The 21231-nt window shown below is 51.6% G+C and overlaps 1 protein-coding gene across 5 annotated transcripts in view; it reads right to left on the bottom strand.

The window, feature by feature from the left end:
• SPTBN4 (spectrin beta, non-erythrocytic 4) overlaps positions 1 to 21231 on the bottom strand; it is a 70412-nt gene that overhangs the window by 18008 nt on the left and 31173 nt on the right. For 2 of the 5 annotated variants that reach the window (XM_032842170.1, XM_032842169.1), the window contains exons 16-20: positions 19277 to 20027; positions 17622 to 17824; positions 13885 to 13975; positions 10198 to 10344; positions 8681 to 8944 (exon numbers count right to left, since the gene is read on the bottom strand). In XM_032842170.1, the coding sequence (XP_032698061.1) occupies positions 8681 to 8944; positions 10198 to 10344; positions 13885 to 13975; positions 17622 to 17824; positions 19277 to 20027 (1456 nt within the window). Of the gene's footprint in view, positions 1 to 8680; positions 8945 to 10197; positions 10345 to 12103; positions 12344 to 12370; positions 12485 to 13884; positions 13976 to 17621; positions 17825 to 19276; positions 20028 to 21231 lie in introns of those variants that run through there. The other 3 variants (XM_032842171.1, XM_032842172.1, XM_032842173.1) reach the window with 3 other exon arrangements.

Genomic DNA, 21231 nt, shown 5'->3' with positions numbered 1-21231 from the left:
GTGAGAAGGCAAATGACAACCTGAAAAAAATATTTAACATAACTCCTATTATTAGAACAAGGAGTTAGTTTCTTTGACAATCAAGGAATTCCCTTTATTCTGCTTCCTCTGTCTCCACTTACCACCATCAGCCAATTCTGTCTTTACTTGTGACTTTTCTGTTGGTATCCTGCTTCTAGAATGGGAGCTTTTTTTTTTTTTTTTTTAGAATGGGAGCTTCTTGAGGGCAGGGTTTGTGCCGGTTGACCTCAGTATTCCTGAGCACCTAGAACAGTGTCTGGCATGTAATAGGTCTTCAGTTGTGATTCGATCAACACACAGATGAATGTCACTGGCAAAGAAAAAGACTGCCCCTGTGTGAACATGCACCCCTCCCAGTGAACAGGCAACACACAGAAATAAAAATAAGCACGAGGGGCGCCTGGGTGGCTCAGTCATTAAGCGTCTGCCTTCAGCTCAGGTAGTGATCCTGGGGTCTTGGGATCAAGCCCCACATCAGACTCCCCGCTCAGCGGGGAGCCTGCTTCTCCCACTCCCACTCCCCTTGCTTGTGCTCCCTCTCTTGCTGTCTCTCTCTCTGTCAAATAAATAAATAAAATCTTTAAAAAAAAAAAAAGCATGAGGAAGAGATGCCTAGTCTCACTAATCAGCAGGAAAATACAAATCAAAACAAGGTACCCTTTCTTGTTCACCATATTGGCAGCCACGTATAAGACAGATAATATCTATTATTAGCAAAGATGCAGGGAGATGGGCAGGCACACTCAGCCGCTGTCAGCCAGTGGTGGTATGAATTAGCAGAACCTTTTTGGAAGGCAATTTGGCAGATCCTATCAAAATGCAAAAAAGTTCATATGCTTTGACCCAGCACTTGCACTTCCACTTCTAGGAATATAACTAAAGAAATACTGGCTCATGTGCATAAAGATGTTTGCCCAAGGATCACACTGTAAGCAGAGTTTATAATGGGAAGCAACTGGAAACAAACATGATGCCCACCAAGAGTGAAATGGTTAAACAAATCCGCATCAGTACGGAAAGACTTGCTGTTAAGAGAAAAAAACAACTTAGAACATACAGTTGAATATATTATATTTGTCATGGGTTGTGCATGCATAAAAATTCTCTGGAATAAACAAGAAATTAGTCACAGATGGTACCTACGGGCAGGGGAGGGGAACTCAGTGAATGGGGACAGGGGTGAAGGAGAGATTTGTCACATAGGATTCTTAATAAAGTGTTTGATGTCTGAACCATAAAATGTAATTATTAAAAATTTTAAATTAAACATTACAAATTAAAATTATTCAAAAACCACATAGGTAGTTAGTAAATGCACAGAAAGAGGGCTAGCAGGATGTACCCCAAATCATAACTGAGGTTCCTTTTGGGGTGTGGGGATGGGAGGTGCAGTTAAGGGAGACTTTATGTTTCACTGAAGACTTCTACGTTAGTAAGATCTTTAACCAAAAGAATATAATTATGTATTACTTGTGTGACTCGAAACAGAGGGGGTAAAAGCCATAAAAGAAAACATTACAATAATGAAATTAAGTGGTAACAGATCATAGCAAATGACTGCAACTCAATAGTCAAAATCCAAGAACCGAGTGAAGACGTTCTTCCAAGGTTCCACAGCCCAGAACTGTTGGTTTTGCCAGCTCACTGTCCATCCCTTCTCCGCAGCACCTCTATTGACCCTCTCACACCTAAGCTCTGAAGCGACTAAGAAAACCCTAGAGCTCCAAGGGTGGCCACATGAGCCAAGATAGCTAATCAAAACACTGAAACCACCCTGGCTGGGGGTGGGTGGGTAAGAGATAGCATGTGACCTAAAATCAGCCAATGAAAGCCCACATTTTAAACCCTTTTTTTTTTTTTTAAAGTAGGCGCCACACTGACCGTGGAGCCCAGTCTGGGGTTTGAACTCATCACCTGAACTCAAGACCTGAGCTGAGCTGACAGGTCATGATGATGGAGTCCCGGGATCGAGTCCCACATCAGGCTCCCAACTCCATGGGGAGTCTGCTTCTCCCTCTGACCTTCTCCTTGCTCATGCACTCTCTCTCTCTCTCAAATAAATAAATTAATTAAATATTTAAAAAAAAAAGATTTAAGACCTGAGCTGAGATCAAGAGTTGTACATTTAACCCACTGAGCCACCCAGGCGCCCCAAACGCTTCCCTCTTTTGCAGGAAAAGTGTGTGACTCAGGAGGGTACTCTCTTTCCATTGGGGTTCCTCAGTTGGTAGAACATAGGCCTGGTGTGGGGTGGAGGGGCAACTTGCCGACTTGCCAACTTGCTCCCGACAACGAGGCCAACAGAGAGAAAAGCAATGCCCAGCAACGAAGACAGATTGCTGAGGAGGACATAATTTGAGGAACTGATCCAGCCATGCCTGAAGTCGTCTACCACATGGGTTTTTCAGCAAAGTGAGCCAAGAACCTCCCCATTAGCCTAAGTCATTGTGGCTTGAAGTCCTATGAACTGCACCCCAAAGAGTTCCAGCTGATACAGTTCACAATCCATAGGAGTCATGAAAATGGATAAAAAACAAACGTTGTAACAAGCCAAAAGCACATAAAAGGAATTTTCAAAAGGCACAATTACAAGCTGCAGAAATCAAAGAAAAATAAAAGAGCCACTCCAAAACCTTTTTCACTAGGCAAATCAGTGCACCAATGCATAGAAAATCAAAATGCATTCAAATCCTGGCAACTCTTAAACATAAACTGAAATGCTACTAAGTTCCAGTTCTCTGCTAGATGAAAACCTCTCCATAACATGCCCACAAGAGGCCGTGTGACCTGAGATGGAATAATTCCAGGACTAACACTTTTCTACTTCTGCAAGAATGCCATGTTTTGAACGCCCATTTAATGTGGATCCTTCCTTGCAAACACACGCAAAGGAAATAGAAGGACAGTGGTCATTAAATGTACAAAGAGATGTTCCATCTCGTTCAATGTTAAGGGAAATGCAAATTAAAATCACTTTAAGGCAAGGGCGCCTGGGTGGGTCAGTTGGTTAAGTGTCTGCCTTTGGCTCGGATCATGATCCCAAGGTCCTGGGATCGAGCCCCTCATCGGACTCCCTGTTCGGCGGGGAATCTGCTTCTCCCTCGCCCTCTCCCCCTTCCTGCCCTTTACTCGTGCTCTCTTTCTCTCTCAAATAAATAAAATCTTAAAAAAATAAAATAACTGCAAAACAGTATGTTTCACTTCTCAGATTAGCAGAGGTGAGAAAGCTTGACCATGCTTAAGGATGGGGGCCACTTGGGGAGAGGATCCCTATAATGTGCAGGGGTGTCCACGGCCTTTTTATGGGGACATTCGGCAATATCTCTCAAAAAGTTTAATGTGCACACCTTTGGGCCCACAAATTGTATTTGGAGGACTCTTTCCTTCCCTTTCTTTTTAGATTTTGTTTATCTATTTGAGAGAGAGAGAGAGAGAGAGAGAGAGAGATTGAACACAAGCAGGGAGGGGAGCAGAAGGAGAGGGAGCAGATCCCCTGCTGAACAAGGAGCCTGAGGCAGGGCTCGATCCCAGGACCCTGGGATCATGACCAGAGCTGAAGGCAGATGCTTAACGGAGGCATCCACCCAGGTGCCCCTGGAAGGCTCTTTTCTACAGAAGTATTTGCACATAGGCTCAAATGCATATGGATGGGGATGTCTACCATGGTGCTATTTACACTAGTGGAAGATTAGAAACAGCCCAGACATCTCTCAACAGAGGGCTGGTTAAAGAGAGACTCTTGAGTCACCCCATGGAATATCATGCAACCAGGAGATCCATCCATTCTTGGACAAGGAAGGACACCTGGTCCAGCGAAAAGGGCAAGCGTCCGCATGATCTGTCCCGATGTCACATGAATATGTGCATATGCATGGAAGATTTCCAGGACATAGAAGAAACTGTGACAAGAATGACACCCCCACGGGGTGACTGAGGGGGGGTGCTCACTCAATTAAGCGCCTGTCCTTGGCTCAGGTCATGATCTCAGAGTCCTGGGATCAAGCCCCGCATTGGGCTCCCTGCTCAGCAGGAAGCCTGCTTCCCCCTCTCCCTCTGCCCCAGTTCGTGCTCTCTCTCTCTCAATAAATAAAAATCTTAAAAAAAGAAAGGAAGGAAGGAAGGGAGAAAAACACCCTGGGAAGTGGGACCACGTATGTGTGTGTGGAGAGGAAAGAAAGCCTTTTCACTTTTCACATGATGTTTCTTACCATAACAACAATACTAGGTAACTCATCCTGGTGCCTGCCCCAAGCCAGCCAGTGCTCTGAGCACTGGACTAGGAATAATTTACGTAATCCTCACAGCATAAGGGGCTGGGGGAAGTTGGGGATGTTTATTTCGTTCATGGTTGGATCCAAGCGCCTGGCCCTGTGCCTGGCACAGAGTAGGTCTCTGTAAATGTGCGCTCACTGCCTTTGTTGGACTGATCCCCAGGCTGGTGTGTTGGGCCGTATTAGATATTAAGAATTGTCGGGGCGCCTGGGTGGCTCAGTGGGTTAAAGCCTCTGCCTTCAGCTCAGGTCATGATCCCAGGGCCTTGGGATCGAGCCCCACATCGGGCTCTCTGCTCAGCAGGGAGCCTGCTTCCTCCTCTCTCTCTCTCTCGTGTTCTCTGTCAAATCAATAAATAAAATATTAAAAAAAAAAGAAATCAAGAATTGTCAAAAATTAAACCAGCTTTACACACATCAAAACCAGAGGAGCCACGAAGTACTGACACATTCTACTGCAAGGATGACTCTTGAAAACATTGCTCAGGGAAAGAAGCCAGACACCGAGGACCACATATTGTATGATTCCATTTATATGAAATATCCAAAATGGGCAAATCTATAGAGTCAAAGAGAAGATGCATAGAAGGAGTAAACTGGTAGAGGGAAGCTAATGGGAATGGCATTTGGAGGGGTGGGGTGATTTGCAAATACATGAAAACCACTGACTTTTACACATTAAAAGTATATTTTATGGTATGGAATTAAATCTTAATTTTGTGAAAAGACATTAAATGTAAGAAAAAAAAAAGCAAAAGCAGAAGAGCCCACTTGGGAAAAAGCCTCAGTCACTAGCCACGTGGTAGGTAGGAATACACAAGCTTTGACCCCCAGATCATTCTCATCCCTACTTGCTGCTTTCCCATTTTCTGGTTGGGGAAACTGAGACTCAGAGGAGCAGTCCCTGGTCCAGAGTAAAGACTCCACAGCCACAATTTGAACGTGGAGCCAGGTGATCACAAAATCCTAGCGGCTCTCAGTCACTCTGCTTCTCTAGAATGGAGGCTCAGAAAGGAGGGGTCACTTGCCTTGGGTGGTGCAGCAGTGGGATGGGAGGGCTTCAAACCCTGGCTCTGCCGCTCCTGTACCCCGATTCTCCCCATAGGCTGCACTGAGCTCAGGAAGACATATGACACAAAGAATGGCGGGGGGTGTTTCCTTAGCCAGAGAAAGTGCCTTGCTTGGGGGGAGATTTCAGGGGTGAAGTAGGTGGTAAGGAGTCCCCAGGGACCCAGCCCAGCAGCTGCAAAGCCTCCAGTGCATTTTCCCCTGGCTAGGCACCCTCTGATGGCAGGAGACCAGCTTTCCCCACCCGCCCGAGGCAGGAGCCCGTGGCTGAGCCAGACCAGCTGGTCAGGCCCCTGAGGACTGGCAAGCGGGGGCCTGGAACACCACCATCTGGTCCCTGGACCAGGAAGGCCAGTTGGCTAGGAGGTTCTGAGAGCAGACTCGGGGTCACATGGCCTCCATCTCAGGTGGACTCCTAGGAAGCCTGCTGCAGTGGTTGGGGCAGAGGACACAGGAGAAGACCCAGGAGGGCACAGGGATCAAGGGACAGAGGCGGAGATGAAGAATGGAAACAAAAAGAGAGTGAGAAAGTAAGAGAAGCAGAGACACGGACACAGGAGATGGCAACGCGCAGAGTTTCCACACAGAGGATCTCGGGGACCAGGACGGAGAGACAGGCCCAGAGAGAGGCCAAGGGGGCAGACCACTCACAGATCCACACCCCTTCTGCCTGAACCAGCCTGCTTCAGCCCAGCAGGGCCCCAGGGCCAGAGGGGTGCGGCAGCCAGGAAATTTGCCGGCTGGATGGCAGCCGCCCGCCCTCCTGCCTGTGCCCAGCATCTGAGCTGTCAGGCGGCCCTGGGGGACATCGGGGGCCTTGGGCAGCCCCTCCCCTCCCCAACGGCAGCTCCGGAGGCCCAGCTGGGCTCCATCTGGGGGCCAAGCCTACGGAGACACTCCCTGACACCTCAGGCTCCCTCTGCTGGGGAAAGTCCTGTGCTGGGGCCTGCCCCTGCCTCCCATTTCTGTGTGACCCCCAGCCAGACCCTTGTCTCCTCTGGGCCTCGGCCTCGCCCTAGAACAACGCTTCAACAGGGCTTCCTTCTGTGGGGAGGGAAGAACAGGAGGCCCCCAGTCCTCTCTCCAAAACCTAAATGCCCAGAGGAAAGAGGGATGTTCAAGCTCACTGGTCACCAGAAAAAATACAAATGCAAACAACCCATGCATGAGAAAAATCAGACTGAGAAAAATCTAAAATGTCTGACAATACAGGTGCTGGCGAGTATGGGCAGAAACAGGAACTCTCACAGGCGGAGAGAGCATTAACTGGCAGCAGACTTCAGGCAAGCTATTTGGCAAGATCACGTGAACTGAAGGCCCTTCTAACTTTTGGCACTCTATTAACATTTCATATATCACCCCCCGAAATAACTTTTTTTAATATTTTTATTTATTTATTTGATACAGAGAGAAAGACACAGTGAGAGAGGGAACACAAGCAGGGGGAGCAGGAGAGGAAGAAGCAGGCTTCCCGCTGAGCAGGGAGCCCGATGTGGGCTCCTGGGATCATGACTGGAACCGAAGGCAGACACTTAACCAAGGGAGCCTCCCAGGTGCCCCACAGATCCTCATCTCTTGAGAGCTCACCATATCCCCAACATCTTTCCAAGGGGTCTGCAAGGTTCCAACTATTTTTAAGAATACCAAGGCGCTGAGGTGCCTGGGTGGCTCAATGGGTTAAGCTCTGGTCATGGTCTCAGGGTCCTGGGATCAAGCCCCAAGTCTGGCTCTCTGCTTGGCGGGGAGCCTGCTTCCCCCTCTCTCTCTGCCTGCCTTTCTGCCTACTTGCAATCTCTAGCTCTGTCAAATAAATAGATTAAAAATCTTAAAAAAAAATACCAAGGCACTATTTGCCTTTATTCTCATTCTCTCCCAAGGGTATAGAGTGGTTTTGTGGGGACCCTATGACTCATGCTTTTGCCACAGAAAACAGAACATGTGCAGAAGCAAAGGTAAGAATCTTCTAGTAGGGCGCCTGGGTGGCTCAGTGGGTTAAGCCTCTGCCTTCAGCTCAAGTCATGATCTCAGGATCCTGGGATCATCTCAGGGTCCTGGGATCGAGGCCCGAATCAGCAGGGAGCCTGCTTCCCCCTCTCTATCTCTGTCCACCTACTTGTGACATCTCTCTCTGTCAAATAAATAAATAAAATCTTTAAAAAAAAAAAAAAAAAAAAGAATCTTCTAGTAAGCCAGACATGAAAGAGTTGCAGTACTGGAAACAGTGCCAATCTCCTAATTTTTTTTTTTTTTTTTTGGCTTGGAAAAGAGTTATTCTTCATAAAAGAATGCTCTGGGGTTAATATAAAAAACGGATTTATTATCATTGTTTTTATGTGAGTCATTTGTTTGTTTTAGTGCAGTAAATATTGATAGGTAAAATGCACCAGAACCAAAGCTCTTTGGGGACCACACATGGGGGCCGCTGCTGTGTATAAAGCAATGACATCACTGGCATCAGATTCAGCTCCGTGTGTCTCTTTGCTCCTTTGCCTGTCCCCCTGACCAGAACGTGAGCCCTGTGAAGGCTGCAGGTTCGGATCACTTTTGCCCACTGCTGCTCTCCAGCACCGAGAAAAGCGCCTGGCATACAGTCATGCTCAGTGAACACTTGCCGCGTGAATGTATGGATTCTAATCAAAGTCTTTAGGCTTTGATTATTAGCTAACTTTTTTTTCTTTTTTTCTTCTTCCCCCCCCAGACCCTATGCTGAACCCTCTAGCAGTGTAACTATGCAGGGGGCATGTCCAAAGCAGCGGAGAAGAGTCAAGGATCCTGGATTTGAATCCAGGCTCTTCACCTGCTCCCCTGGGCCAGTAAGTTCACCTCCTGGAGGCTCTGTTCCCCGTCGTGGTCAGGCGGCGTGCCTGGCACTCGGAGGCAGGAGCTGCTACACCTCAAGAGGGGATAAGCAACATCTGCTTTCGAACCTCCAGACAGTCGTGTCAAACGATCAGATCCCGAGCACTGACCAGCGGCCAGCTAGGAGCCAAGACCATGCAGACCCTACGTCTATCCTCCAAGCCCTCCTCGCGTCCTAAGGGAGCCGCCCGCTTGCTGTATGTCCTTGGGCCAGGTGCTTTACCTTCTGTGCCTCGCTTTCCCCATTGGTAAAATGGGGGATAGTCACTGGACCAATCTCAGGGTTGCTGGAAGGAGTGAGTTACCATTAAATGGGTTCCCTTGGAACCCCCCTTCTGCTCTTCCAGCCTTTCTAACACATCTGAAACAAACCCCTCTATGAAATCCCCTCTGTGTGCAATACCTTGACTCAGGCTCCCCGGGGGCATGCAGAGGCCCTGTCGGGGTCAGCCAGGCCATACCTGTAGCTTCTTGAGCTGGCTGTTGACGGTGGCCAGGTCCCCGCCAGGATCCACGTCCTGCAGCTGGCTCTCCATGTGAAGGAGTTTCTTGTCCAGCTCAGCGAAGCTCTGGACCAGCTGGTCGGCCTTGCTGGCCTCAAAGAGCTGCCTCGCCTTGGCCTGGGTGGTGCTCTCCAGCTCGGCCCAGCACTGCCGGATCTCCCCCAGCTTTTTCCGCACCGAGGCCGCCAGCTCTGGCTTCTCTTGCATCAGTTGCTGGCCCTCCTGCCCCAGACAGGTGGGAGACAGGAAGGGAGTGGGGGGGCCAGGTGGTGGGGAGGGACAGAGAAGTATGGGGGCAATGGGACACAGGGAGATACATGGAGACAGAGAGAGGCCCAGAGATGGAAGGAACCAACACATGGGAAGAAGGATGAGACAAGAGATGGATAGACATAAAGTGAGGGACATAGGGACAGGCCCATCAAGTCAGAAACATGGGAAGAGGCCCAAAGAAAGACAGATGAGAGAGAGAGAGACAGAGAGAGAGAGATGGAGACAGAAGAGACGGGGAGAGAGCAAAAGAAGCAGAAAGAATGAACTTCAGTTAAACTCAAAGATTGACTTTGCCCCCTGCCACCATTTATGGGGCATCAATGGGTTTAAGACTGATGTGGGTATCCCCTTTGGGTCAGGAGAGAGGAGGTACTGAAGACTGTAGGTCTAGGGCTCCAACAAGAGTAGGGATCAGTTTTGGGGGTTGAGGCTGGGTTCCTCTAAGACTCAAGTCAAGCTCCTTGGTGGTCTAGAGCTACATATGGTACAGTACACATTAAAAATAACAATACCAAAGCAATTATGTTCCTAGGTACCTGGCCTTGTATTAAGGACTTTATATGTATGACTTAAGAGCCCACAGAAGTAGCAATGTTCATTGTTTCCTTATCTAATTTTCTTTCTTTAAAGCTTTATTTATTTAAGTAATCCCTGCACCCAACACAGGGCTTGAACTCACGACCCCGAGATCAAGAGTCAAATGTTCTTCTGACTGAGCCAGCCAGGCACCCTTATTTCCTTATTTTTAAAGCAGAGCAAACTGGCTCAAAGAGGTTAGCACAATTCGCCAAGGCTGGTACTAGGCATAGACACAATTAAAACCCAGGGTTGGATGAATCCAAAGTTCACATTAACCCTGGGTCTCCCAGGACGGCTCCAGCCTGTCTACTTGACCTTCCAGCCTAGGTGCTCCATGTGGAGTGGGGGAATTTAGAGGAAGGGTAAAATATTTAACAACCAGACGGGTATGGGCACCATGCAGAAGAGATGCGAGCCATTTTACAGATGGCAAAACTGAAGCTCAAAGAGGTTACAAGAATTGCTCACAGCCCCATGGCGAGGAGCAGATGTGGAAATGATCTGTTAAGGGTTCAGAGGGGTAGGAAGGGCAGGACAGCAGTGGTGGGTTCTGGAACTGAGATGTGGGTGCCCTGGAGGCCTCCAGCACCTGACACGGGCAGAGGGACGTTCTACATCCTCACCCTCTCGATCTTCTCCAGCCACTCCTTATTCTGAGCCAGCTCGGCCATGAATGCCTGGTGCCGGAGCCATCTCTTATGCAGCTTGTGGCCGTCTTCCCTCGTGCCATCCCGCGCCATTAGCATTTTCTCATGGATCCAGCCATCCAGCTGTGCAGGACAGGGAGAGGAGCACAGCTGATTCCCCCAGCCTGGCACAGTACCCCTATCCATTCCAGAATATCCCAGATTCAAAGCTTAGGCTGCTAGATTTAGGGGGAGGTTGGAAGGAAGGGATGGAAGAAGCTTTACAAGTACTGTCTTTGTTGGGGGGTGGGGGGAGGCATTCAGGCTTTCTCCTAGGGGGTGGAGGATGGATGGGCATCCCCCAGAATGTCCAATCTCTTAGTTGCCCCATCCTCAGGGCTGCCCTTCTCAACTCCTCATAAGCCCCCAAAGGCACAGCTTCTGGGCCAGTCAGCCTCCTCCCTCCCAGGGACAAATCAACCCTCCAAAACTAGACCTCCAGCTAATTTAGCTAACTTCCAATTTAGCCCTTGCCTCCCACGCCATTTTCCCAACAGCAACACTTTGACCCTTCCATCTAGTCTTAGCCACCTCCAATAAGGACCAACTCAAGATTCTCAAACCATTCCCAAGGGTATCAAATGAAGCCCATAGCTAGTGCTAACCTCCCAATATGGCCAGTTGAACCCCTAAACAACTTCCCAACTAGAGCCTAGTCTAATTCCCTCCAAACCAACCCTCCGATCGAGGGGTAAACCCATCCCCCACAACCCATATCCAGCTTCCCTAATGAGCCCACAGGACTTCCCATGTCCAGCCCTGGGACTCCAAGACTGCAGTCCCCAAACCATGACTAGTTCTAGCCCCCAGCCAAAGCCAACCTCCCAAATGTAAGCAACAGGGCCACCTTCTGGCTCCTCAAACGAGCCAACCCCCAAATCTAGCCCCAGACTCCTCAACAGGATCAGACAGAACCTTCTTATGCCAACCCCCTTCCCAAACTAAAGCCAGTTCTATTTCCCCCACTGACCAGCAAGAGCAGTCATCCAAAATGCAAGCACAGAATAGCCCCCCATTATTGTCCTGAGCAGGACCAATCACAAGGTTGCCTTCTGAGCCCCCCTCAAGACTTGTCCCCCATGCCGGAATCTCCCCACCCACTCATGACCAAACCTGGCACCTGGGACATTTTGCTCCTCCCCCTTCCTCCCCCCCCCCCCCAGTCACAAGATCCCCTCCCTCCCCCCCGCAAAAAAAAAAAAAAAAAAAAAAAAAAAGGAAAAAAAAAAAGACTCTAGCTCCATCTGAGAGGCAAATGCAGTCATAACCAAGGACAAATCCTGAGCGGGCCAAACCCCACCCTGTGTCTCTGGAGCATGTGCTCCCTAGGGGTCCAGGTCAGCTTCAGACTCCGTCATACACACAAGCGCGCACACACACACAGATACACATGAGCCAAATCAAATGCTGAACCCTCCAACTCAATTCACAGGTTTCTGACATACAGGGAAGAGCTCGCCAATGGCAGCCACAGCGCACAGTGAAGGCAAAGCCCCTAAAGGAGACGGTACTTCGTCATCAAGGTAAAGTACCCCCAAAGTGACTGACCCCCATCACCGAGGGCAAAGCTAGAGTCCTGAACAACCAAGGAAACAGCCCTCAAAATCAGAGCCTCCAAACCCAGAACATATCCAAGTCCCTCACCGCCCAAAGCAGACCCCCGCAAAAGTGATTCGCTCCCATCATTTAAAGCTAATACAGATCGCGCAAGAACCAAGGAAGATACCCCTCAAAAGGTTGAGAGCCCCCAGCCCCGGGGCAAAAAATCATATCCCCGGTTACCCAGAGGAGAGCGCCCTAGAGAGGATGAGACCTCCCTAAACCCCTGGCAAATCCAGACTACCTCCGGAGTAGCCTCAGAAGTCCCCCTTTTCCGCTTCCCTCCCCTGGGACTCGTCCCCTCAGTCCCGCCCGCACCAGCACCGCGGACAGCTCCCAGCTTCGCTGCCCCTCCCCAGGGCTGGGGTCCCTGCGCAGGTCCGGCCCACCCCCGCGCCGTCCGCGCCCCTCCTTTCCGCGGCCTCAGCGGGCGAGCACGCGCTCGAGCCCCCTCCCCCGCACGCCTCGGCGGGGACGCGCGTCAGCCCCCTCCTCTGGGCGCCCCGGGGACCTGAAGTGGCGGCGGCGTTGGCGGAGCGTCCCTGCGGCGGGCGGGCTCTCGCCCCTCCACTGCGACGGCGGTGGCAGCAGCGGTGGCGACCGCTGAGACTCTCGCGGACGCGCGCCCCCGCCCCGGCCCCCGCGCCGCGGCAGCGCGCCCGCCCGCGCGCGCCCCCTGCCTGCCTCCGTGCCCGCCTCCTTGCCCGGCCTCAGCTGGCGGGGGAGGGGGGGCGGGGGGGGCCGCGGGTAGTGAAGGAGGATTCAGCACCTCCCTAAAGCATGGGTGGTGGGGGGTGGTTCTGCGCCATCTCAGATTATTGCTACTTGGTCCAGAAAAATCTCATAGGAGGGAGAAGGAGCTCCTGGACCTAATGGAAGGGCAGGAGGGAGGGGGACCCTGGGACCTGGGCTTCCTCAGCTTTGTGAAGTACGGGATGGGGTGGACTCCTAAACCATCTCTAATGAGAAGGGACTCAGATTCCTGGCTATCTCAGGAATATAGATACCGGATATGGGAGGGGTCCTAGAACATCTCATAAGATGTTCTGCCAGATGGAGTTATAAAATGGGACTGCCAGAATAATCTCCTTGGGAAGAAGGGAGACAGGATGTTCCTAGGCCTATCTCTAGTGGGCTTGAGTCCCAGACCTAATGGGCTTGAGTTATGTGGAGGTGGGCGGTATGGAGGCCCTTGTCCATTTCATATGTGAAGAGAACCATTTCCCGTGGCGGGTCACCATGGAGGGTGTCAAACTATCTTTAATAGGAAGAATTGGAGCCTGTTTCTGAGCCATCTTTGTTTGGGGGAACCTTAGGCACTGGATTGTTATGAAGGGGGGTGGTGATGATCCTGGGTAGACGGATGAGGCCGGGATCATCTCTGGGGGTTACGAAAATGTTCACTGGGCCATCTCTAATGGGACGCTCTTTTATGTGGTCCAGAACAGTTTCTATGGAATGCAGGGGAAAGGTCGGCGGGGGGGGGGGTAGCATGCCTCCTGAACCGTCTCTAATGGGGAAGAAATCCTGAGCCATCTCAGGATTTGGGGAGATCCTTCCAGATGTGTAGGTCATCTCTAAAGGGGTAAAGCTTGATTCCTAGACACTTTTAAAGGGGTGAAGGCTCGTTTCTGGACCGTCTCTAACCGAAGTTGCGCTCTGGGCAGCTGGTCTACCCACGCCGACCCTGCCCGTCTCTCAATACTCTCCCCAGCAAGGCGGTTCTCACAAATCTCCTGAGAGAAAGGTGAGATCACCGCACGTTCCCGCGGGACCCGCAGGCGTGAACGTGCGCCGTTGCCAGGGGCGCCCAGGGCCCCTCCCTCTTCCCCCGCAGCGAGACAGGAGGCGGGGGTTGCGGAGCTTGCGCACTGAGGTTCCAACCCGTGCGCCTCCTGGCGGCTCCGAGTGAACATCACTCCACGACCCACTTAGACAGGGCGTCCCCGCCCGAGGAGCCTCAGCCCTGGAGCACTTCCCTCCCTAGGAAAGAAGTCATTGGCCCCGCACAGCTGGAGGTCCTACCTCGTGGCAGTCTCGGAGGAAATGCTGCAGCCCAAGTTGGTCGTGTAGCTTCTGCATCCATTGCTGGGCCCGTAGTTGGTTTTCTTGGCTCCTGGGGATGGGGAGAGAGGGTCTGGGGCAAGCCTGGGGGTGGGGGTGGGGGGACACTGATGGAGGACTATGCGGGCACTGGGATTTCAGGGCTAGGAACCGGGGGCATATGTAACTGTGAGGAAGAGGAAAAAGTAAGGTGGGGATGGGGGGATAGGGAAAGACACATTGGTGAGGGCAGAGCCAGGGATGAGCCAGAGAGGGGCAGAGGGAGACAGAGAGAGCAAGAGAGAGGGAGAGAGAGAATGGGAGAGACAGACAGAGACCTGGAAAGAAATACAGACACTGAGAAAGAGTGACAGAGACACAAGCCCAGAGAGATAAGAGATTTGCAGAGTAGCAATAACAGGAGACAGTAACTTAGAAATCAAGAGACATCTAGAGAGAAAAAGAGAACAGGAGGGGGGAGACAGACTCAGAGAGAGAGAGGTGCAGAGGCCTGCAGAGAGACAGATAAACACACAGACACAAGACCAGAGACAGGGAGAAACAGACCTCAAGAGGAAGTGATTGATAGAGACCCCCAGACAGACAAAGAGAAGGAAACCCAGGGAGAGAAAAAAATAAGAAAGAAGTGCATCAGGGTAGTGCCAGACAGACAGAGAGACCAAGAGCAGTAGACAAGGGGAGAGAGAGAAGAAGGCAGATGGAGGGAAAGTGACAGAGTCGGGGCAGGGACAACACAGAGAGGAAAAGGCAGAGAGGTGGAAAGATGATACCGGTAAAACACAGCTAGCCAGATGGGAGGGTACAGCAGAGCTGGAGAAAGGGAAAAGAGTAGGGCACAGGCAAAGAGGGTGGGCAGGTGCACTGGCAAGCAGGGTCAGACCTTTGGCCTGAGTGAACTGGCCCGGCTGGACCCAAGCCCCGCCACCCCGGAGCCAGCAGGGACCGCAGCCCCAGGCAGCCTGGCCTCCTGCCCACAGTACAAAGTGCCCAAGAGTCCTGGTGGAGGGAGCTGGGGACATCCCATTTTCCTTTGCCTTGAACAAGCCATTCTCACCTCAGGCCCTTGGCACTGGCTGCTCCCACAGCTGGGAAAGCTCTTCCCGCCTCCCATCATCTACTTAAATACCACCTTCTTAGTGAGGCCCCTCCTGATTGCTCTCCAACACTTAAGGCTTTCTTTTCTTCTTTAATTTTCTCTCTCACACTTAGCAGTGCTATATATTACTTATTTGTCTTGTCTGTCTTCCCCACTAGGATGCCATTCCACCAGGGCAGGAATCTCTGTCTGTTTTGGTCACAGATGTATCCTCAATGCCTAGATAAAGAGCCTTGCACACATCAGGTGCTCAGTTTACATTTCTTGAATGAACAAACGAATGAATGAATGAATGAATGAATGAAACATAAGGCAGAGGGAAAGAGAGATGACAGAAGCTAAGGTAAAGTGTTTGGAAAGACAGAAAAGAGCAGAAGAGAGCACAGAGTCCGAGAGAGGCAGATGGAGGGAGAGAAAAACAGGGAGAGGCACGGAAGGAAATGAAGACACAGAGATATACAGATAAATGGAGGCAAAGAGGGAGAGAGGTCACCAAACACCAGGGGCACAGCTGGAAGGAGGAACAGGACAAACCAGAGACAAACAAGCAAAATACTAATTCCCTTCTGCCCAGACTCAGCTCAGGAGCCAGGAAATAGGAAATGCCTCTGAAATTGAACTGACATAATTCCCTCCAGATCTTTACCAGCCATCTTGCAAGCATCAGGCCTAGGAATGAGGAAAATCTCTCTTTTCCTGGAGGATGGAGGACAAGAAAACAACAGTGGTCACATCCTTCATATCCAGGCTGGGTCACTTCCTGGCTGTGACCTTGGTTAAGTCAGTTCCCCTAACTGAGCCCCTAGACTGCTGGAGAAAGGGAATAGAGTAGGGCACACACAAGAAGGGGCCAGGTTCCAGGTCAGGGAGAAATGTGGAGGGACTAAGTGACTGGCCCTCAATCTCCAGGGTTGAGGGGTAGAGCTGGGACTAGCATCTGAGCCACAGCCTCCAGCGAATGGATTTTTTTGACTTCCAGAGGGTAGGAAACCTGTCTCTCGATAGACAAACGGCGGCCTGGGAGTGAAGGGGGCAGGGATTGGGACTGTCTCTGTTCCTGCTATGTTCCCAGCCTCACCCAGCACAAGCTTAGGGCAGATGCCCCCCTCGGGGCTCCCACAGCCTCCTGTATTTCTTCCATCCCGGTCCTGGCCATTCCAGGCCGTCCTTGTCCGACAGCATGTGAGCTCTGTGAGGGCAGGAATCGTGTGCTGTCCTGGTCACTGCTGCATGCCCAGAATTGGCCCCCACAGGGCCTGGAACAGGGTATGGACTCAGTACCTGTTTAATTAGCTGAATAACTAATAGAATGAAAGGAGCAATTAATGACAGGAAAGGAAGGAAGGAAGAGGAATCACAGAATGAGCAGTCCTCCAGGCTTCACCTCTTCATTCTGCAGAGCCTGGCATACAGCAGGTACTCAAGAAATGTGGGGTAGGGCACCTGGGGGGCTCAGTGGGTTAAGCGTCTGCTTTCGGCTCAGGTCATGATCCTGGGATCCTGGGATCGAGCCCCACATCAGGGCTCCGTGCTCAGCAGGGAGTCAGCTTCTCCCTCTGTCCCTCCCCTCTGCTCATGCTCTTTTTCCTTCTCACTCTCTCTCAAATAAATAAATAAAATCTTAATTTAAAAAAAAGTGGGGTAAAGGAAGGACAGGTCTAAGCCTGGCACTGGGAGCCCCAGCTCACAAGTTTACACCCTCAGGACCAGACTCCCCATGAAAGTTCCCCTTGGAAAATTCCAGCCTTGATGAATTTAGGGGAAAAGGACCCCTGAGCCCCAGACAGAGGAAGGGTTGGGGTCTCCGGGCTGTGGATGGTGGTGGAAAGACCAGGCATGTTTTCCATCAGGATGGAAGGACAGAAAGAGGGGCACTGGGCTGTCGTTGACTCACCCCAAGAGTCAGAAACAGCGATGATGATAGAAATCAGCCTGAAAGAGGCCCTATGAGAGGCTCTACTTGAGGGCTGGGATTTGGGCAGGGAGGCCGGTAGGGAGTAGTGTTTTGCTCAGAGCCTAGAAGACTGCCTGGCACACAGTGGCTATTCAGTAAATGTCTTTGCCTAATTAGTGCAAGGACAGACAAGAGACAGGGCAGTGGTGAGACAGATGGTGGCTGTAACATGCGAAGGAGGCATGAAAGGGACACAGAAACACATGCGCTCTGTGTGCTTCCAAGGGAAGAGGGCCTCTGGGGCCTGCCCGAGGAGCTCAGTCACCGTTTCCGAAAACCCAGCACACCAGGGCGCGGCATCCCGTCTGGAAAGCTAGAACAGAACCTGTGTCTGACCTTTAGCTGCTGGATCTGGGGACGAGCACAGCAGGGGGTGGGCATCTAAGAAAAGAAGGTCACATTTTCACCACCTGTCCAGCTACGCGGGGCTGAGGGCCGGCTTGGCAGAAAAACTTCCCTGTATATCCCAAAAAGGGTTTCCCACCACCAGTTAGTCACCTTTTCACAAAATATCAAGTTACATCAAATCTAAGCCAGCATGGAATTAAAGGGACACTGGAGAGAGGGCAGAGAAGCGGAAATGCAGATGGAAAGGTGAGGAGCCCTGACTGCTCCCTCCCTCCCCTGTGCCCCCAACCAGGGACCTACTTCTCCAGCAGCCGGGTCACAGCCTCCTGGGCCTGCTCCCCGTAGACGTTGCCCTGTCTCAGGAGGCCCTCGGCCGCCTGCACAGCCACCTGCATCTTTTGCTGGTTCAGCTCCATCGTGGTGAGAAAATCCCGGTGTCTCTTGAGCGCCTCCTCCACTGTCTCCACGGTGCCTGGGAGCTCTGGACCCGACAGTGCCATCTCCTGGAGAGAGGGGAGGGGGGAGAGGGAGGGATGGTGCTCAGGTCAGCCCTGCTCAGTTCCAGGACTTGGGAGACTCTGCCAGCCTGGCGTGCCACCTCCCTCTGTCTTCCCCACCTTGCTCACGTGCTCTAGCATCGAACCTGCCAGGCAGGAGCCCACCTCTGGGCCTTTGCCCATGCCAGGCCCTCTGCCTGGCAGTCCCTCCCTCCAGATAGCCCCCCAGCTTGGCTCCTTTACTTTCTTCAGGTCTGTGACCATCTTCCCCAAAATACCACCCTCCACCCCAGCCAGATCCCCTCATCCTGCTTTATTATTTTTCATAGCGTACACCCAACATGATATTATGTTTGTATGCATTTACTTGTTCATCCTCTTCTCCCCGCTACACACACACACACACACACACACACACACACTAGAAGGCCAGCTGCATGAAGGTGGGATTTTGTGTTTTGCTTCCTAAGACTAGTACCTGGCACAGAGGAGGCATTCGGTAAAGATTTAGTTAATCCATGAAGTCTGAACTGGGTGCTGGGTGACCTCAAGGAAGTTCTTTCCCTCTCAGAGGTTAGTTTTCTAACTGGTAAAACAGGGGGTTCAGAGAGGTTCTCTTAAGGCCCCCTCCGCTCCCATATTCAGTAGCCTCAGAATTCCAGAGGCTCCCTGTCTCTCCCCCCAGATAATCCTCAAACTGGGTGAGCTTTCTCTGAGATAACCAGCATAGGTGGTCACCCTTTCTAAAATGATGTCTAAAGCTTGTGGGTTCTCTTGGACAATCTGAGAACAGGATGTTATACCTTGTCCAAATCCTCAAACTTGCTTCCCATCCCAGAATGACCTCCAGCCGGATCAGCTGTTCCCAGATACCCACAGCACCTTGCTTGATTTCTTAAACCATACATAGTTGGTTCCCCTCTGCAGAAAGCATGCAAATTGCTTTCCCCAAAGGTAAGATTATCTGCTCATTTGGGCACCCACAACCACATAATCCACAATCAACTGCTAATCCGGATAACCTCTGAGCCTGAATTACCTATTTCCATAATCTTGATTCTCCATCATCCACCCCAAGATCTTTGAAGTCCTTTAACCATCACCAATCAACCTGGCGATCTTATTTCCTTCCAGACAATTCACAAACCCAGGGAAGTCACTGCAATGTGTATCCAAGTGCTTTACTCACTTGGGATAGTCCACAAACTGTCAGCCAGCCGCCTGGGATAACACACCAGTCTGCCCATCATAATCCTCAAATCCTGTTACGCAGACGCCTGCACGTGTTCACACTGGCTGATCCACAAACCAGCCATCCGTCCCAGATACCCTCCCCATGCCCACGGACCTCGGAGCCACGAACCCGATGACCACTGCAAACACCGCTCCGTACATCTCCCCGTCGCTGCGAGCCCCCGCGGCCTCAAGCCCCCACCGCGCGAACCCCGAGGCGGCCACCTGGTTGTGGAGCACCGCGCAAGCCTGGCGCACGTCGCGCAGAAAGAGCTGGTAGACGTGTGCCTGCACCAGGGCCTCCCTGCGTGCCTCCCACAAGCCGAGCAGCTTGTGCCAGCCAAGTTCCAGGTGTGGGAGCCACTCGTCGAGCGCCAGGCCCGGGCCCAGCTCGGCGCCATCCGCCGCCAGCAGCGCCTCGGTGGCTGCCACGATGCGCGCGTAGTCCTCCTCGCGCTGGTCCACTTCCTCCTTGAGCGCAGCGTGGCGAGCCAGCAGCTCATCAGCCTCTTCCAGGCTGCTGGGCAGGGGCCCCTCGACGCCGCCCGCCGCCTCCTGGGCGCGCACCAGCCAGTCCAAGAAAGCGTCCAGGTCGTGCAGGAAGCGCTGCAGGCGCCCAGCCGCGGCCACCGCCTCGCCGCACGCCTGAGCCGCGCTGGCCAGCGCGCCCCACTCAGCGCCCAGTTCTTCCGCACCCTGGTGCAGCCGCGCCGCCTGGGCCGGGAAGCGCACGGCCAGCAGGGCGGCCTCCTCCTGGAGGGCCGCCTGGCGGGGCTCCAGCGCTTGTAGGGCCGCCTCCAGGCCGCTCAGGCGCCACTGTAGGGCGCCGCCCGCTCTGGGCGCGCTCTCCACCGCCCTCCGCTTCTCGCGCACCTGGGTGCGCACTTCGGCAACCTCCAACACGTGGTTCTCCACCAGCAGTACGGCGCTCATTTCCTCTTTGCGCTGTTCCACCAGCTCCACGATGCGGTTCCACCTGCCCGGGGCGGGGAGGAGGGTAAGAAGGGCGGCTTGAGGAGGACGGGGACTCCTCCCGGGCCTGGGGGACCCACGGACCTGGGATAGAACGGGGCCACTGTGTGACTTTGGAAAGTCACTTTATCTCGAAGAGCCCCGACTTCTGCCTGTGTAAAATAAAACCCTACAAGGCACACTTGCTTAGAGCAGCAGTTCTCAAAATGTAATCTGAGCTAGGTCAAAACCATCTTTATAATAGTGCTAAGATGCTATTTGCCTTTTCTCTCCTATTCTGTCCCCAGAGTCCAGTGTAATTCTCAGAGGTAGCATGGCCAAGAACAAACGCAGGAGCACACCCCAGAGCTCAGCTGCCTTCTCAACCAGAGAGCAAAGAGAGCTGCTAAAATGCAACACAAAGCCACTCTTCTCACTATATTTTTTGTGTTGAAAAGTAGTTATTTTTCATTTAAAAAAAAAAACACACCAAAAACATTAGTGACATTAACATCTTGGGTTTATGATTGTGATTTTATTTTTGTATTTCTATTTTTTTTTCAGGAAGGCATATGTTTATTAAATCTTATCTAGCCAGGCATATGATTGTGATTTTTTAAAAAGATTTTATTTATTTGACAGAGAGCGACAGCGAGAGAGGAAACACAAGCAGGGGGAATGGGAAAGAAAGAAGCAGGCTCCCCGCTGAGCAGGGAGCCCAATGCCAGACTTGATCCCAGGACCCTGGGATCATGACCTGAGCCGAAGGCAGATGCTTAACCACTGAGCCACCCAGGCGCCCCATGATTGTGATTTTAAAATGACTTAATAGTTTTACATTTCTCAGTATCAGTTTACAACATAGTAAATATTGATAGACACAACCCACAAAAACAAGCTCTTTGGGGTTCCTAACAGTTTTTAAGAGGGATGTTGAGCCCAGAGTGTAAGACGTGCTGGCTTACAACATCAGATACAATACTGGGTCCAGCAAATAGAAACTGAGCATGTCCCATGAGCCAGGGGCTGAGGATCAAACTGCGGAAAGGCAAATGTATTCTATAGCAAAATAAGTTAATGGGGGAAAAATTATGTATTGCTCTGTGCCCTCAGGCAAGTGATGATACTTCTCTGGTTCTCAGTTCCCCTTCATAGGCTGTATGTGGTCCAAGCTGGACTGCCTGGAGTCAAAGCTGACCTGTCTGCCCTTTGGAAAGTAATCCTCCCTG

This window comes from Lontra canadensis, unplaced genomic scaffold (assembly GCF_010015895.1).
Source record: "Lontra canadensis isolate GAN:19392208 unplaced genomic scaffold, GSC_riverotter_1.0 scaffold125, whole genome shotgun sequence".
Lineage (NCBI taxonomy): Eukaryota > Metazoa > Chordata > Mammalia > Carnivora > Mustelidae > Lontra > Lontra canadensis.
Note: the sequence above shows the minus strand (reverse complement) of the source record. Positions and strands in the feature narration are given on the sequence as shown.